The following is a 17794-nucleotide window of genomic DNA, read 5'->3' on the forward strand; positions in this document are numbered from 1 at the left end:
AAGTTTATTTATTTATTTTTTAATAAATTTATATATTTTTTATTAAAATAGACACATGTCGCCATCTTATTGGCAACATGTGGCGCTGACGTGTAGGGCTAACAGATTCCGTCAAAATGGTGGATGGAAAATCGACCCAGGGAGTAAAACGTAATTATTGCATACCACAGGGACCTCTCATGAATTTTTTAAACCATAGGGAGTGAAAAATAATTATGACATATCACAGGGATCAACGGTGTAAATATTTCGTAATTAAAACTAGATACGATATATTAATTTGAATATTTAAATGAAAATTTTAAATTTACAAGATATATTAATGTTTTCCAATAAAAAAACAAGACAAAATATATACAAAAATACTTCGGCCCTAAGTTAGCTCTTACGATTCGAGTCCTGATCCCTCTTTTTCACTCCTAAACACGCTATCTCTTCATCGGTGGTCAGTAATCAGTATCTAGGAAATAGGAATACACCTCACAGGGTGCGCGCTTTCGTTCGACAGCAGAGCGAATTGAGCAATAGCAATGTCCAAATCCAAAGTGGAAGCGAAGATCGGGAACTTCTTCAGTTCCGTCTCTAACTTCTTCTCCGGCGGCGACTCGATCCCCTGGTGCGACAATGATGTCGTCGTTGTAAGCTCTTTTATCTCTTTAAAACCAACAATTTACAGCTCTTAACTAACTTTCATTGGGGAATTTCATCAAACATTTTGTATTCGCTAGTGGTTTGGATGAATGGTGATCTGGGTCCAACGAATAGTTACCTATGTTGTATGCTTCAATCCAATAGTCTAAGATTTGGTGTAAAATTTTGCACGCTAAATTGAAAATGAAATAAGGGTTACCTAAGGTTTTCGATATATATTGATGGTCATTTGACTCATTTTAGGCCATGACGACGCAAACAACATGTGGGAGAATGGTATTGTTTCCTTAAAATTGATCCTATCAATGAGGTTATTAGACACGGCATGGATAGCTGTCAAATGGGATATGTTTATATTGAAGATTATCTCTACTTACGATAAGTTTATGTTGGTGATGTAAAGAAGAAGAATTAGTTAATGAAAATGTCATCTATGGTATATTTGTAACAAAAATAGACATAATATGGTGAACTTCCCTTTCTTGTCTTTCCACAAATAATCGTTTCTGTATTTTCACAGTTCTGAACATCCTTTCATACTGACATATTGCTCTCCTGTAATTTTATACAATTTGTTTCTTGTACTTTGTTATTTTTCCTTTATATCAGTTTAGGCTTTTACATATGTGGGAAGTGCACCAGTGATTATATATGTATTGTGGTAGTTGTGGAAGTTGTCTTTGCCATGTATTATCCAATCAATGTATGTTAATGAGCAGATCCTTGTTGATTCTGCTGGCTTGATGGTTGTTCTTTTTAAGCACTACTTAATAGATGAGCCAAAAGTTAATATGTGGACCATAATACAGAAAGAAGTTGGTGCATTATGTTGAAAGTGTTAACAGCTGCTTAACATTTTGGTGCAAAATTCTGCCTTTTCCTTTGGAATGTATTATTTACAGTGTTTTCCTAATTAGCAGTCATATTGGATTTCACTTGCATGATGTTTTTGGTCTGATCTATTCCTTTGTCTTCTTCTGTACTCGTGCATCCGCAGGGCTGTGAGAGAGAGGTAGCTGAGGCCCAAAAAGGTTCCTCTAATGAGCTATTGAACGAATGTATCATGCGATTATCATGGGCTCTTGTTCACTCGAGACGACCAGAAGATGTACAACGGGGGACCGCGATGCTTGAAGGTGGAAATATATATAAAACCAGGCTCCTCTGTGTGTGTGTATGTGTGTGTGTGTGTCTCTTCTCCCCTTGGGCCTCTTAACCAAGAAGTGTGTCCTGTCGAAATGGCCGTGAACATTTAATGTCAGAATTTTGCAGTGTACCTGCTTATTTTGTTCTATCTATGGCTTCACCGAGTAGAATACCTTGCTAACTTTTGCAAAGCATGTCATTGGCAGCTTCTTTGGCCAGTAATAACAGCCCACTGCAAACGAGAGAGAAGCTATATCTTCTGGCCATTGGGTATTACAGAAGTGGTGATTATTCAAGAAGTAGGCAGCTTGCGGAGCAGTGTTTAATGGTGTGATCTCTGTTCTCCTGTTATGAACTAGTAACTGGCAGGCCTACTTCATTTACCTCAAGTAGTTTTGTCTTCAATGTCAGACTACTTTTAATCTATTATTGTCAAAAGATTCTAAAACTTAGTACCATGCTTTGAAAAAAAATATGATTTTCCATTAGAGTAAACTCCTGAACTTGAATGTTGCATGTTTCTTTTGTAGATCGCACCTGATTGGAGACAGGCACAGACCTTGAAGAAAGCAATTGAAGACCGGATCAAAAAAGGTAACAATCAATCATTATTGTCTTCTTCTCCTTTATTATTGTCTCTGAGTTGAACAAAACACCAACCATTCTTCTCCCCTCTTTGGTGTCAATTTAGATGGTGCCATTGGTATAGGCATTGCTGCAGCTGGAGTTGGACTGATTGCTGGTGGGATTGCAGCAGCACTGGCTAAGAAGAAGTGATCCAACTCTTTTGAACTCACCTCTCTGCAAAAGAAACCTCTTATTTGAACATGTTTGATCATCGAATTCCAATGTTTTCTTGTGTTAGCTAAAAAGAAAAAACTTAAACCTGAGGTGTAAAAGGTCGTACAAAGATTGTAAGATATAACGATTCGGGTAGTTTTGTTTTCTTATAGCCTACAGGCTCTTGGATTAGGATTTTATTTTATTTTATTTGTTTATCTTTTTTCCCTTCTTTTCATATATCAATAAATTTTTCATTCTAATCAAAATATAATGATTATTTTTTGTTCTATTAAAAAAAGGGTTTGTTGAAATTAGAAAACAGCAAATGAAAGATTAATCGGACTAGTAATTTCAAACTGCAAATCCAATCATATGACCAATGTCTCAGATAAGTACAATGTATGTATATGATAGGTACTAACTAGACACTCGCCTAATCTAAAAAGAAGGGAGAAATGTTAGGGATACTATATCTTTTATTAAAATATGGGTACCAGAATGATATAGAGCTAATCATTGAAGATTATCCAAACAATTAATCAAGAGAAATGTTACAAATATCAATGAATAAGTTTTACATCATTTTGGTACCCATCTTTTGGTAAAAAATTTAGTATCCATAGCATTTCTCATAAGGGAGAGTAATGCTATTTAGTATGCTGTTATACGAATGTCATATAAATGAGATGACATTGCACTAAACATTAACTCTTAATTTTATTTTTTACAAGTGTTAATCTAAGTATGATTTTCACTACTACATCATCAAGTCGTATATACCAATCTACTAAAAAAGAAAAAGAAATTGTAGACAACCTTGACTAGCCTTCTTAATTTTTCTGCAGTTTCAACAGGGAAAAAAAAAATGCTTAGGAGCAACACTATCACTCCCTCCATTGCTGGACATGCATACTGGGTTTTCTTGTGCATTGATATTGGCCAAAACATTTAGCGTAGCAGGTTTAAAGGTCAAAATCTCAGTTCATGTGATAATAACTGCCTGTTAAATTATATTTGTAATACTTCATTTCAACAGGACTCCGTGGCCCAATGGATAAGGCGCTGGTCTACGAAACCAGAGATTCTGGGTTCGATCCCCAGCGGAGTCGTACTTTCTATGTATTTTTTTTCTTTTGCTCAGTGTTAGAGCAGCTGTATTCTACAGGCGATTCCACAGGAAGCTCTCTATTACTGCAAAAATCCAGTGGCTCAAATTTGTTATATTCCACTACTCCTCACCACCGCTCCAATAACGATTAGTTGAAAATAGAATGAATTTCCAATTACGGCATTAATTATTATTTTTATTTTTGAATTTTTGAATTTTCAATTAGCCAACTATCATCTATTTGAGCTAGACAAAAACTCCCTCTATTATCACTGGCCACCAATTAAAATATTTTCCTAATTCTACTTCACTCAAACACATTTGTACTCTACTTTCGTCCCATTGTCTCTTCAATTCAAACAATCAAGTTATAGATCTCATAAAATTTGAAAGAATCGTTAGCATAAAATGTGAGATTTGAGTACAACTGCAGGTTACATTTTACGAACAAACAAAATCAAAGAAATAAATCACATTCAAACACCAATTTCTTGCTTCAGAATGAATTCAACCGCTTCGGATTCCCAGGCAAAAGGAGAGGATGGTGGAGAGTCCCACCGTATTGGAGAAGATGGAGGAGAGGTCCATTCTATTGAAGATGCTAACCAATCAGCAAACTCAGACACGGGCAATTCTACTTCCTCAGGGTAGCAGCGGGGGCTATCAGGATCAGCCTGAAGCACAGATAGAGGATTATGTAAGGAGAAGCTATAGTTTTCAATGATAAAATAATGAAATCACAAGAAACCAATCACGGAAGGGGAATGATTGTCGTTTCGATGAACAAAGGATAACGAAATAATTCACCGCATTTTGAAATTTGACTCAAATGAATATAACAGTATCCAAATCATTTGTTTTGTTAAAGCAGACCTGCCCTTCCATTTTTATGTTATGTCAAAGTAGAGAGGTAGGAAAGTAAAAAAGAAGCACCTTTGATTGTTTAGATTCTTGATGTTCAGCAGGGCATAGAGAATCTGCAAAGAAGAAGAAGAAGAAAAAAAAGAGTTTAGAGAATCAAGATTGTAAAAACCTTTGCAGCTACCAACAATTTGAGAGTTATGCAATATAAGGGTATCATATTTAAATTACAAAAGGGAAAAGAGGAAAACTAGTAATTCAGTGTGAAAGTTAAACAAAAGAACAAATATTTTTAGGACAATAACGTGCAAATATTTTTCCAGTGAAACAAACACAGCCTAAAGCAAGTGTTTAAAACTTTAGGCAATATGAAGCTAGATTATGTCTGCATTGATTTCATCTTCCATATCTTTTGGATTCATGATTTTTGGCCTGAAGTTTTTATTACAGAAATCACAACAAACTTAAGAACTTGGAGCATTCATATTTCCAAGGTTAATAATGGTTCCTTCCTAAAGTAGTCAAGCAATATACTAAATACAGAGAAACATGCTTAAATACAAACCAAACCTAATGAAGGATTTGCAAAGAGTGCATTCCAACTTCTTGGTGAGACCTTCCAAAAGAAAGAAGATTGGAATACCAGTATAAATTTAGATCATCATTTCAGACAGGAAGAAAACTGACAGCCAAATCTAAACATAAGACATCAAGTGGTAAAACAGCAGCACTTAATGAGGATATACATATGCATCTGTGTGTGTAAAAAAGAATCAACTAAAATGTTACCATATAATAATGAAATAAGAAGCAAGTATAATTACCGTGTCCTGGAAGAACCATGTCCAGGTAAAAAGTATCCAATGCACTTTTTTGTGCCTCAATGCATTTTTTGTGATCATGCAAAAACATTTCCTCAGCTACATTAAGTTCCCCTTTTGGTAGTACATCCTTTTTCCTCGAGGATGCTTCATGATGAAGCGATGCTTTGTTTGTGATGTCGTTGAGAGCCTTGCGACCTCCAAGCCCTACTCCACCTTTCTTTGTAGCTGTTTTCAAACCCTTCATTTTCCCATCAACATCCTCTACAAAAGAAAATAAGTCAATTTAAGGACAAAAGTTTGAGCAGGTCCACGGTTGACAAAAAGACATTCCGAAGGCCCAATCAACATTGGCTAACGTATTAGAGTATCTCTAGCAATAAGAGTTTTTTAGCTGCGCAAAAATCCCTCTCTTCTATTTCAACTACTCAGTTTTCAATACAAACTCCAATAACACTATTTATTTTATTCTTTACTTTCTTTAAATATTATTTTCCAATTATTTTTATTATTTTTTTTTACCTTTCACCTTCCTCTCTCCCTTTCTTTAAATATTATTATGTTAGTCCAAGTTGCTACAGTAGAGTCTACTGTAGAAAATTAGATAGGAAACTTTTATTTTAAAAGCTCTGTTTGAGGGGTAAATTACCTAATAAAAACTAAATAAAGCTATTATAAAGCTTTGCTGGAGATGCTCTTACGTGCATAAATAGTAGGCTAGATTAAGTGTCAGCTAAACAAAACTCCAATTTTCACAATGTTCCAATCTCCCCATGGGCTCAATATTCTCTATAATTCTTAGGGTATTACACCTTTTAGATTTTCTTAATCACAACCATTGTTTCCAAATTAAATAGTAGGGATTTTGCCACATTAGTATTTATCCCTTTTAAAATGTGGTGTACTAAAATGATAGGTAAAAGAGATAAATATTGATATGAAAAAATTTCAATCATTTAATTCGAAAATAATCGTTAGGATTTAAGGAAATCTGGATGCTAGAATACCCTAGGAATTCTAGAGGATCATGATCCCTCCCCATCAGATGACATTCATAACATAAGGATATAATAGAAACATGGAGAATTACTTTTGTGGTGAACATCCAAATTTTCATTTGGAATGATTAGCTGCCCCGGAGTGAAACGGCTTCCCATTGTTTCCTTCTCTTATCGTGAAGATTCGATCTCCGGCACTGAGCTCTGGAATAGAAATAATGTCATCAGCAAAAAATTGAAAGAAATGGGAATTGGCAATAGATGTTCTATTAGCAAGTAAGGCTTTCAACTTATTTAGTGCTCCTCTCTAAACGATCTATAGCATTTCAGTCTCAGCATAAATAAAGACAACAACCACAGTTTCGAACTGATTCTCAAGTTCAGATTCAAAAAGAGAAAATTATTCCAACCTAATTCATATGAGGCTTAAATCTTGGACCTGGAAATACCTAATCGAGAAAGATAGATAGAATCATAATTTTAATTTATTTATTTATTAAGAAAAATTACTTTTCCCGGAAACAAATTCCACTGATTAGCAAAAGGTTTTTAACATCACTTTAACATTTTTCTTTACTGTCAAAGGAAAAAAAAAAAAAAAAAGGCTCAAAATATCCAAACCCTGAAGATGAGCGATATTAGATCTTCAATACTTCTTGATTTCTTTTCGGCCATGAAAATTCACAATAAATTAAGAGAAAAAGGAGATTGAGACGGAAATCCGTACCTCTTCAGAATCAGAAAAATAATAATAATAAATTGCAGAGGCGCTCGATCGCTGCTTCTAGAAGTGAAAGTTTGAAATTGGCGGCCAAAAGCAGGACGAGTTTGGAAATGGCGAGGACGTAAAGGTCTGTTTGGAAAGCTGATTACTGTGGTTGGCGTCCGGGGCGACGGTTTCTTTTGATCCCGTTTAATATATCCTACACACGGATTGCTTTTAAAAGGAACTTTGAAGGGAAAAGACGTCATCAAAAGGGAGAGAGATTTGCATATGAGAAATAAATAAGATAATGTTAAATTATTCAATTAAATTAATATTTAAACATAAAGTCTGATGATCTTTACTTTAGCCTTCCCACGACTTTGTCATCTCAATTTCTCAAACACACAAAAACAAGAGGCCATGGTGGACCTCAACAGTAGTACTGCCTCCTATCCCTTGCTCTCCTTATCCCTTTGTTTCTTCATCATCATCATCATCTTCAGATTCCTTTCCAATTCTGAATCATCTCCGTCCAAAACCCCATGCCCACAATCATACCCCATCATCGGAAACCTACCAGGTTTCCTCCGCAACCGCCATCGCTTCCACGACTGGGTCGCCGACATGCTCTCCCAAACCCCATCATCCACTCTCCGAGTCCGCACCTTCCTCGACCTCTCCCATGGCGTCTGCACTGCCAACCCCACCAATGTCGAGCACTTCCTCCACTCCAACTTCCAAAACTACATCAAAGGCTCTCGCTTCCACGACGTCCTCTCCGAGCTCCTCGGCAACGGCATCTTCAACGTCGACGCCCATCTCTGGACTCTCCAGCGCAAGATCGCAAGCCACGAATTCAACACCAAGTCTCTCAAACACTTCATCTCCGAAACCGTCACGTCCGAGATCTCGAACCGCCTCGTCCCTTACCTGTCCGCCGCGTGCGATGAGAACAAAGTCGTCGATCTTCAAGACGTGTTGCAAAGATTTGGCTTCGATAACATATGCCACGTTGCATTTGGCGTGAACCCCGCGTGCTTGGTCTCCGACAACATGTGCCAAAACACGCCGAGCTCCAACTTTGCAAAAGCTTTTGATGATGCTGTGGAGATTAGCTCATCAAGGTTTTTGTCACCACTGCCTCTACTCTGGAAGTTGAAAAGATTTCTCAATATGGGCTCGGAAAAAAGATACAAGGAAGCCGTAGAAGTGATCAGCCACTACGCCATAGATATCATCCGCTCCAAAGAACAAGAACAAGAACAAGAAGAATCAGAAGATCATGATCAGGGTTGTGAAAAACCACGTAAAAATCAAGACTTGTTGTCAAGATTCATGTTCTCGAGCTTGAACATAGAGTTCCAAGATCAAGAACAAAAGAGAAAGTTCTTGAGAGACATAGTCATTAGCTTCATACTTGCTGGGAGAGACTCAACGTCCACGGCCATGACATGGTTCTTCTGGTTGATATCTGGGCACCCTCGGTGCGCGCGTTTGATACACGAGGAGTTGTTGGCGACGGCGCCAGCAAAACAGCCGCGAATTTTCAGCTACGATGAGCTGAAGAAGCTCCATTACCTACATGCAGCTCTATCGGAGTCCATGCGGTTGTTCCCACCCGTACCGATCAATTCCAGATTAACGGTAGCTGATGACGTTTTTCCTGATGGGACTCGCGTGGGGAAGGGGTGGTTTGCCGATTACTCGGCTTATGCGATGGGGAGGATGGAGAGGGTGTGGGGAGAGGATTGTAGGGAGTTTAGGCCCGAGAGGTGGTTGGATGATGATGGGGCTTTTCAGCCGTCGGATCAGAACCGGTACCCGGTGTTCCATTGTGGGCCCAGGATTTGTTTGGGGAAGGAGATGGCTTATTTGCAGATGAAGTCGGTGGCGGCGGCGGTGATGTATGAGTTTGATGTTGTAGCCGTTGATGGCGGTGCAACTGCAGAGAAGATGATGAACCCGCCTTACACACTATCGCTACTACTTAAGATGAGGGGTGGATTGCCTGTTAGACTGAGGAGACAACTACACACGCGGTAGGTAGGATGCCACGTGGCAGATGATGATACCTTAAAAGTATTGTGTGAATCAGTGTGAGACCTTATTTTGTCGAGGGTAATGTTACATCAACTTTATGACAATCTCCATAGGGTGTGAGATTTATGTATGTGAATTTTATAAATACAGAGTGTGAGACTTAGGCACGTGAGTTTCATACATGTAGATCTTACATGCATGGGTTGTACATCCGATGTGTGTTGATGTAGACTTGATATAAACCAAAATAATGTAGAAATGTAGATTGTCTAATAAGTTCGTAATGAAATTGTAGTATCCCATAGATTTTTTATTTATTTTTTAAGCAATAGATCAAACTAATGTCACTTACGTTAGCCACTAAAATTTAAAATATAGATTGTCTAATAAGTTTGCAATGAAATTGTAGTATCCCATGGATTTTTTTATTTATTTTTTAAGCAATAAGACTCCATTGACATTGATTGTTCTGATTTCACATTGAAATTAGAATGATGGTCCAATAAATGAAAAACAACTTTTATAATAAAAGTTAAGGTTAACTACATTTATTCTTCCTATGGTATAACGAAATTATTTTTTTGCTCCGTACGGTTCATTTTATATGGGAGATAATACTTTGTTTATGGTTATAAGCGGAAATGGAACCTCTTTTCAACTTCCACCTAAAAATTGACGGAAGTCCACGTCATCACTTGCCTTAAAAAGCCAGTAAATAGTACATGGTAACCGAGTTGGAAAAGGGCCTCCTGTAATTGTGTTTGGTAGGCAGTCAAATGCCATAGACACACACGGCTTCAGGAACACAAAGTCCAGAGTAGAGACAATATTTCATGGGAAGGGGAAGTTTCACAATTGGATTTGGGAGAAGCGGTTAGCAATAGCATAACAAATCTGCTCTCCAATCCAAACCGTCTATTTATCATGGAAACACACATCATTCTTGACAAGTTCTCTCATGCAAAACTAGGAGGTTTTGAGCCCCCAAATTATATATATATGTATATAATAATAATAATTAAAAAAAAAAGAAAAAAGTGGGGGGGGGTAGCCTCTCGTCACAGTTCCCTTCATCTGTCGAGAGAGAGAATTCTTTAGTGAAAGGAGTTGCATTGAAAGAAAAGGCCGCACTAGAAAATTAAACTGATCATACCATAGTGTGCAATCACAGTCAGAGAGAGAGAAATTACAAAGAAAATTTCACCATGAAAACAACAGCACAAGAAAAGTTTTGCCTTTGAAACAAGTAATCATATGATTATTGCACTCTTTGCACACTGTCCAAGGGCATGGTGACATCAAAGTTCAAAGCAGAAGTTAATAGACAGGCAAAATTAATAAACCAAAAAACTGCTTAATAAGACTTCCCGCAGTGTATCAGGCTGCCAGCACCCAAGAAAAGACCAAAAATAGCCGCGCTGCCTAGTGTAGTTTGTCCAATATACCTGATCTTCATAAGTCCTGGTACCTGAATCCGCCACCGGTAATAAGATACATATAATATAATTATCAAAATAAACACTGATATTGATAGTCAAAGCGAATAAATTGATTCGTAATTTCCATTGCACGAGTATAGAATATGAGAAATGCTACAGGTACTTAAACTTTTACAAATGAAGTCTTACTAAATGATGTAGAGCTTATTCATTAAAGATGATCAAAACAATTAATAAAAAGAAATGCTACGGGTACCAATGAATAAGCTCCAAATCATCTTAGTACCCGTATCTTAGTAAATAATTTAGTTCCTTTAGTATTTCTCATAGAATATATATTTAAAACATGGGCTGCAGATCTAAAAGCTGTAGCGAAGGAGATTCTTTGGTTTTGCACCCAGAAGTGTGTATGAATAACTGATGAAAGATAAGTTTTCTTCTTAGCATATTATCTCATCCGAATGAATGGCACACAAATCAAAAGTCTTGTAGGGGTCAGTCAACAAGTAGCAAATATTTTGTTCATGCATTGAGGATTTTAATGACAGTCAATAGGTTTCCAGGAAGAGAAGAGGCTACTAGGCGGGTTGTCTCATTCAGAAAATAACAGCTGCCTCAATTCATTGGCTCTTAAGCTGCTAGGGAATAATATGAGTATAGCACAAAAAGAGGGATTAGCAATATTGATCCAATAATAAACAACTACCACCTTCCTCATTGAATCCATGTGCACACAGTAGTTTATGTTTGCCAAGTAGTGGAGCAAGAAGCAGCAAAGCCCTTTCTTTCCTTTTTTCTGGTTAGGTATAGATTCTGGATCAAGGAGATACACCTATAGTTAAGGGGATAGAGCACAAGGCGAGGCTAGAGGCACCTCAATATTTATGGAGGAATTATTTGCTCAAGCCTACTGACCTGGGAAGGAACTACTCGCTACTACTACATATGAAGATGTGCTAGCCATTGAAAGCAGAGTTCTGACAAACCCAGGAAAAAAGATAATGACAATTTGCGATTGTCAGTTAAGTCCGGTATACATGCAACACAGATTAGGTCAACATGGAAACCCATGGTTGTCTGATCTGGTTCTCGAAACATTGATAGATAATATCCCTCATCGCAACAAAGATACGGATGGCAAAGGCAGGGTCCAAGTTATACAAACATTAATGGATATCTATCAGATTAAGGCAGCAAACCCAAATCTGGGAAAAGAAAAAAAAAAAAAAGACATGACTTTGTAGTGTATTTTTATTGAGAAATTCTGATAGATTATAATGGTGATAATCTGGCTGCAGGCAGTTCAAATGCAATTAGACCCTCTTAAGAACAGAAACGAAAAAAGAAGGTTTGAAAGGCTTTGGGCTGCAGCAAGTTTTATTAGTCACGTTGCAGTCCAGCAGAAATCTAATGGTACAATGGGACCTAATCCCACTCTTACTCCTAAAACATAAGAAATTTTTCCATGCTCACTATGAAGATATGCCAAGGAAAATCTATTGAATATGTGTTGAATCATTATCTGCCTATCAAACAATGAACTTCAATATATCTAAAAGGGAGTGTAAATCACTTTGAAAGATCACAGTATGTGCTTAAGATATGCAAAGTCACAAAAAGGGGAAAGCAATCACAGAATGCAGCTCAGACCAGGTCGGGCTAGGTTGAGGTCCGATTCAAAATGACAACTAGTCACCCATAAAGAAGAGGAAGAAAATCTGTGTGAAGTTTAAGTTTCTAGCCTTTATATATTCATTAAAAAATATATATATATTTTTAAAAAAATTCTAGTCTTTATCACTGTCCAATATCTCTACCTTTTGAACCTCACACAAGACTTCATTGCTTATAGCCCAATATAAAAATCGCTATAATTGTTCAAAAAGTTCAAGTTTTTTCAGCTCTAAGTAGTGGGCTTTGTGTGTGATCAGCCCATATATAAAACTACATGAAAGCATGTGTATGCCCAATAGAGTCAACTAAGCCACACCAATACCACCAAACAAGCCATTTTTTCAGACCCCCCAATCTATCAACCATCCCATGAGAAGCTTTGAAACACTCAGCTGAGCTTATTGCAGCTGCAATAAGATCTTTCTTGGATCTGTTATTTGGTCTTGAAAAGAAACATACCAGGCAGCAGGAGCAGGAACCAAACATCAGATATTGGTATTACAGCTCTAAAATTGAAGTTAGAGGAATCTAATTCCCATGCGTTCTACATTGTCGTCTAGTGTTTGAAACATGAAATTATAACAAACAAATCTTTTCTCTAGCTCTAAGTCGTCGTCTAGTGTTTTTGTTGATGGAAGTTGATTTTGGGTGTTTCGTCGGTTACGGTTGGTGAGCCTAGAGATAGAAGATTTCTGGTGGAGGCTAAATCATTTGTCCTATCGGTTCTTGAGGGGGCGTCAGTGCTACGGGTGGTAGAGAGGTGGAAAATATTTTACGGTGAGGTACTCCTGAGCAAACAGTGCTTAGTATGGCTGGTGTCAACGATGGAGGAGCTGATGGGTATCCTTGTAGTGTTTGATTTTGTCAAATCTTTCAGGGATGGGTTGAAGGTGACGATTGTTCGCTTAGGAGGAAACATTAATGGTCGGTTTATGGAGGCAGCGGTCTATGGGTTGGGCGGGCAGAGAGGGCTCCTTCGTATTCCTGAGGGGCGTGGAGGTTGGGGTTGGCTCAAGTTTGTTGGGGAGCTGCGAAAGGCGAAGGATTCCCTTGTTGCTGTGGTAGGGCGCGGTTTCGACTTTTCTTCGCCGGTGGAAAAGGCAGGTGGGAAGAAGGTGGTGCGGCCGGTAGACAGTGATTCTCCGATGGGGGATTTTTTGGGAAAGGCAGCGGGTCCCTTGTCGTTTGCGGAGGAGGTGCGCTCGCCGCATTCCTTTCCTGCCTTAGATGGTTGGACTCTGGTCCTGTCGGCGGAGGCTGATCCTTTGGGTAAAGACCGGAGTGTTGATGGCTCCAGTTTTCAAAGATGTAAAGGTTGCAGGGAGGCATGTTTGGTTGGGTGTTTGATGGGGTCTAGGGATTGCGACGATACATTCTTAAGGAAGATTCTCGAGTAGTTTGGTGTTTGGTTGGATTGGGTAAGCGGGATTTTTTCAAACTTGGGCAGGAGCAGGACCTCCTCTATTGGGTTGAGAAGGTTATTGGACTGTATGGGTTTGGGCCGGGTCTATAAGTATTCTATGCTTGTAGGGCTCCGTCTTCAAGCTGGTTCCAGGAGGTTGAGCTTTATGCCCAACACTAAGAAGGCTAAAAAGATGAGTTATGGTCCGGGTTGCGGATCTGACGATTACCCAACAGGCTTGGAATCTGTTACTTTAGGTTTGGGTTCTTTGGCGTCGGAAGCTTTGGACGATTCGACTGAGTCTTTTCCGGCGATCAAGTCTGGCTTGCTATTGGTGGGGGCTTCTCTTCCGCCAGTTTGTCAGAAGGTAGTCGTGCCCACCGGGGAAGCTTTGGACGGTTCGACTGGTACTTTTCCGGCGATCAAGTCTAGCTCGTTGTCAATGGGGGTTTTTCCTCTCGCCTCTCCGGTGTATATTCTGGTGTCTTATGATCAACCTGCTTTGGCTTGGCAAGTTGAGCTTCGGCAGAGGTTGCAACGACGGATGGCATGGGTGGCGGGTTGTCTGTACTTGCTAATGTGTTTTCCTTTCCTCCTAAAGGTGCCGATCCTGGCTTGTGCACGGTGTCGGTTGTTGGTCCAGGCTTGTGCATGGTCGATGGTCCTGACTCTTTTGACTTTCCTCCAGCAGATGTGAATACTACCTTTGGGGGTCCGGTTTTGGATTCAAAGGGGTTTGAGTTCTCTTCTTTGGGGGTGGCAGCGTTGGGGGAAAGGATTCGCCTTTCTCTTCCGGTGATGTCGGAGAGTGGGACTCCCATCTACTCGTCCGAGTCCGAATCGGTCCTGAGACATCACCAAAAATCGAAGGCTAATACTTCTCAAATGGATGTTTCTATGCTCGATGAGGCGGCGACAGCTTTTAGTGTCCGTGTTTAGGTGGTGCTTCTTAGGTTTTGAGCGGGACCGTGGTCCAGTCCTCACCGAAGCCAAGTGGGGGAGTGGGTAAGCCTTCTTCGTCTAGCTTTTTTTGGTGTGGATTCCTCCTCCCAAGTGTTCCATCCCCCTTGAGTGGCTGCGCTTCTTCGACTACTGATAAGGGTGTAACTATCAAATCGGATGGCTTGATCCAATCTCAGGAGTGGCCGGTTGGTTTTGGCCCGTCTGAGGAGATTGTTGTGTGGGATCAGGGAGTTGAAGGCTGGGTTGGGGAGGAAGGAGACTGTCCTTAACCTTTGGGTGTTTGTCTTCCCGACATGCCCTTGGATTGGGATTGGGATGGTGTTAAGGATGTAGACATGTCCTTCGCGTTGTTGGATGCCATTGAGGAGGATTTTCTTCGGGGTAATAAGGGTAAGCGGCTTAAGACTAAAGGGATGAGAGAGTTGCAGAATTTGAAGAGTTCCATCAACTACGGTGATGCGAGCGGGCCCTCTAGGAGTAGGAGAGGAAAGGCTCAGGCTCTGTAGCGTCGAGTGCTCCTAATGGGTTTCGGGTTCTAGGGTAGTTCTTTGTGTGTTTGTTTGGGCTTTTCTTTTGTTGCTCTGAATGCTCTTGGTGGGTTTTGTGCTTTAGGGCTTGGTCCATGTGGGTTTCTTTCTTTTTTGGGTTTTCTTTTTCTCTTTTTTTAGCTAGGTGCTTTCTTTTGTATACTGTTGGTGTACTTAGGGGCGCCTTACGCTTTTAATAAATCTCTTTATTACTTATCAAAAAAATAAAATACTAAGAAATTGAATCTATGTTTAATGATATGGTAATGGGCCATCTTACAATATCCGCTCTTCTTTTTGGCCATATTATATATAACCTATTTATGTACTCTGTATTGGCATTGCAATGTAAGCATGTGTAAAAACTACTCACAGGAACATGAAAACCATCATTTGGAAAGACCATATCAAAAGTGGAAATAAGAAAGCATGAAATATTATTTTTGACAGAAAGCAATAATGATGACAAAGAGTAGTCAAATGTGAAGTCTACATAATCTCACGAGTTGAAGTGCAAGATTAGATCAGATAAATACCTTAAACCTAATAGCCTCATATGTGCCATACACAGCACCTGTAAATAATCAGATAAAAATCATGTAAGAATCATAAACTTGACTGGCAAGATTTCAAAGAACTTACACAAACAATGCACAGAAAACTGAAATTATTTCTTTAAAGCTTGCAAACTTTTTCCTTATCAGCAATTTCCATTCAAGCTTCCATGAATTCATAGCAGAAGTATCTCCAATAATTTCATTGAAAGCAAAATTGAATTCCAAAAATCTAAACACTGAATTCAAGAGACTTTTTCTTCTTCTTCTTCTTCTTCTTCTTCTTCTTTTGTAGGTTATTTTTTCAGGTGAATAAGAATTCATCTACATAACCAAAGGATTACAAGGGCAAGGGACTCCCTAGCGACCCAAACGCCAAACAGATAAAAGAGCACGCAAGCTCAAATCCAAAGACACAGCAGCGCCAGATTAACTACTACTAATAACATTGTCAGATAAACCCCAAGACCCCACAAGCCATCTATTGATGGGCGTAAGCTGAAAGCATCTCAGCGTGTTTAGTCTATCTCTGACCCAGAAAGCCATTCAACTTAGATGGGTTATTTCCATTCCACACCAATATCAAGAATAACAAGCACCCACAAGAAATATGGAGTCATTCTATCAAAATCATAAATGTAGTGAAGTGGGTATTGTTCAGACAAGATGCTGGCCGGAAAATACACTTCTAAAGGTCAAACTTTTCGATACTGCGATTACAAAACAACGAAGGCTAGAAACCCCAATGCAAAACCAAGACAAAAAATCGGACAACAAATATACAATACAATCAAAGAAGAAAGCAACAATATCCAGACCAATATTGAAGGATAAAAGGAATAAAGCACAGTAAGGGTTTCAAAGGAATATCAGGTTCTGGGGAGGGGGGAAATTACCGACGGCACCACCAACAGCGCCACCGACAGCAACGCCGGCGCCGACACGGGCCAAGCAGCTATCCCTTGCCATCGACAATTAAAAATGAAAAAGCTTCTCTCTCTCTCTCTTTTTTTTTTTTTTTTTTTGGATTTTGTGCGTGTTTTTGGGTTTTAAGACTTTGGTAGTTGGCCGAGAGCGTGTGCGTGCGCCTCAAGAAGGCGAAAAATATGTAGAAATTGTGAGAAAGATATGTGCGAAACTGCCAATGATGGTAGAGAGAGCTGGGGAGTGGGTCTTACGTTTACTTGGTGGAGGAGTACGAAAACATTCGAAGAGGTGAAAAATAAAAGCGCTTGCAAAGAATTAGAGAAAGCAAAATTATGTTAAAAAAGTTCCGTTGCCGGGAATCGAACCCGGGTCTCCTGGGTGAAAGCCAGATATCCTAACCGCTGGACGACAACGGAATTTTTGAGAGTTCTTTTGTAATATTTTATATAACTCTTATGACCACCAGGAAGTTGAGCCTCAAACTGACATCCGTATGGACCGTATTGGTGGCCAATGGTAGATAATAATTTTTTTTTTTTATTTTTTTTAATTCAAAGTTCCTTCCAATATATCTAAAAGAGACCAAACGACCAAATATCCAGAGTTATAAAGATTCTCTAAGAGCATTCTCAATGGATTATCTATTTTTAACTTTAAGATAGAATAGATAACAAAAGTGCTAAAAAGAGATTCCATCAGCTTATGTATTCCAACTCTAGAATATATTTTTCTTAATTCCATAAATAGTGCAACTCTACAAGTAGAGTTATACCATTCACTTATTTATTTTTTTTGTTCTTTATCTCCACCTTTTTAACTTTGTTTTTTTCTTTTTTCCCTCCACCACTCCATGTTCTTCCTTTTTTTTTCTTCCTTTATAGTGGAGATCTAAGGGGAAGTGTGTAAAGTAGTGGAGTTATCAAGTGGGACCCACGTGGAAAAAAAATACTATAATAAAAAATAATAATATAGAGATAAGAATAGATAATCGGATGTATAGTACATTTTCAAACTTATTAGCTAAACTAAATAAAATAGATTTTGATTAGCTATTCTAGATTGAAAAATACATAAACTATTAGGAGTGCTCTAATAAACCAAGTCAGAGGCATAGGAGTAGAGTTTTTTTTTCACCTGGTCAAAGCCAAACTCAGACCATTACAAACCACAGCTGCTACAAATTCTACCTAGACA

At 38.7% G+C, this 17794-nt stretch overlaps 4 protein-coding genes and 2 non-coding genes across 6 annotated transcripts; 3 read left to right on the forward strand and 3 right to left on the reverse strand.

Annotated features, from left to right (window-relative positions):
- The first annotated feature begins 365 nt into the window (after positions 1–365).
- Positions 366–2782, forward strand: LOC133877872 (mitochondrial fission 1 protein A-like). Its single transcript, XM_062316319.1, has 5 exons — positions 366–638; positions 1649–1787; positions 2004–2125; positions 2328–2391; positions 2489–2782. Exons 1-5 carry the CDS (start codon positions 531–533, stop codon positions 2572–2574), a joined length of 519 nt encoding a protein of 172 aa, XP_062172303.1. The 5' UTR covers positions 366–530; the 3' UTR covers positions 2575–2782.
- Positions 2783–3616: 834 nt separating this feature from the next.
- TRNAR-ACG (transfer RNA arginine (anticodon ACG)) lies at positions 3617–3689 on the forward strand. The gene has a single exon. It is a non-coding gene; the product is annotated as a tRNA-Arg (tRNA).
- Positions 3690–4042: 353 nt separating this feature from the next.
- On the reverse strand, positions 4043–7441 carry LOC133877455 (protein PATRONUS 1-like). The gene is made up of 5 exons (XM_062315767.1): positions 7096–7441; positions 6461–6572; positions 5374–5634; positions 4622–4665; positions 4043–4362 (listed from the first exon to the last, which is right to left on the reverse strand). Exons 2-5 carry the CDS (start codon positions 6525–6527, stop codon positions 4165–4167), a joined length of 570 nt encoding a protein of 189 aa, XP_062171751.1. The 5' UTR covers positions 6528–6572; positions 7096–7441; the 3' UTR covers positions 4043–4164.
- LOC133877454 (cytochrome P450 94A1-like) lies at positions 7438–9259 on the forward strand. Its single transcript, XM_062315765.1, has one exon. The coding sequence runs from the start codon at positions 7495–7497 to the stop codon at positions 9115–9117; it is 1623 nt and encodes a 540-aa protein (XP_062171749.1). The 5' UTR covers positions 7438–7494; the 3' UTR covers positions 9118–9259.
- Positions 9260–10245: 986 nt separating this feature from the next.
- Positions 10246–16895, reverse strand: LOC133878670 (uncharacterized). Its single transcript, XM_062317254.1, has 3 exons — positions 16570–16895; positions 15656–15693; positions 10246–10582 (listed from the first exon to the last, which is right to left on the reverse strand). Exons 1-3 carry the CDS (start codon positions 16640–16642, stop codon positions 10469–10471), a joined length of 225 nt encoding a protein of 74 aa, XP_062173238.1. The 5' UTR covers positions 16643–16895; the 3' UTR covers positions 10246–10468.
- Positions 16896–16944: 49 nt separating this feature from the next.
- Positions 16945–17016, reverse strand: TRNAE-UUC (transfer RNA glutamic acid (anticodon UUC)). Its single transcript has one exon. It is a non-coding gene; the product is annotated as a tRNA-Glu (tRNA).
- Positions 17017–17794: the final 778 nt, after the last annotated feature.

Source organism: Alnus glutinosa, chromosome 9, assembly GCF_958979055.1.
Source record: "Alnus glutinosa chromosome 9, dhAlnGlut1.1, whole genome shotgun sequence".
In the NCBI taxonomy this organism is placed as follows: Eukaryota; Viridiplantae; Streptophyta; class Magnoliopsida; order Fagales; family Betulaceae; genus Alnus; species Alnus glutinosa.

Bases quoted from the DNA above. Each gene is read 5' to 3' on its own strand.
- LOC133877872 (XM_062316319.1), top strand. From the start codon at position 531: ATGTCCAAATCCAAAGTGGAAGCGAAGATCGGGAACTTCTTCAGTTCC. The intron at 2,126-2,327 runs GTGTGATCTCTG...TTTCTTTTGTAG, and splicing joins TTGCGGAGCAGTGTTTAATG to ATCGCACCTGATTGGAGACA. The intron at 2,392-2,488 runs GTAACAATCAAT...GTGTCAATTTAG, and splicing joins TGAAGACCGGATCAAAAAAG to ATGGTGCCATTGGTATAGGC.
- LOC133877455 (XM_062315767.1), bottom strand. From the start codon at position 6,527: ATGGGAAGCCGTTTCACTCCGGGGCAGCTAATCATTCCAAATGAAAAT. The intron at 5,635-6,460 runs GTAATTCTCCAT...TTTCTTTTGTAG, and splicing joins TTTGGATGTTCACCACAAAA to AGGATGTTGATGGGAAAATG. The intron at 4,363-4,621 runs GTGCTTCTTTTT...TCTGTGCTTCAG, and splicing joins AAGAATCTAAACAATCAAAG to GCTGATCCTGATAGCCCCCG.
- LOC133877454 (XM_062315765.1), top strand. From the start codon at position 7,495: ATGGTGGACCTCAACAGTAGTACTGCCTCCTATCCCTTGCTCTCCTTA.
- LOC133878670 (XM_062317254.1), bottom strand. From the start codon at position 16,642: ATGGCAAGGGATAGCTGCTTGGCCCGTGTCGGCGCCGGCGTTGCTGTC. The intron at 15,694-16,569 runs GTAATTTCCCCC...GATTATTTACAG, and splicing joins CGCTGTTGGTGGTGCCGTCG to GTGCTGTGTATGGCACATAT. The intron at 10,583-15,655 runs GTATTTATCTGA...TGGCGGATTCAG, and splicing joins ATGAGGCTATTAGGTTTAAG to GTACCAGGACTTATGAAGAT.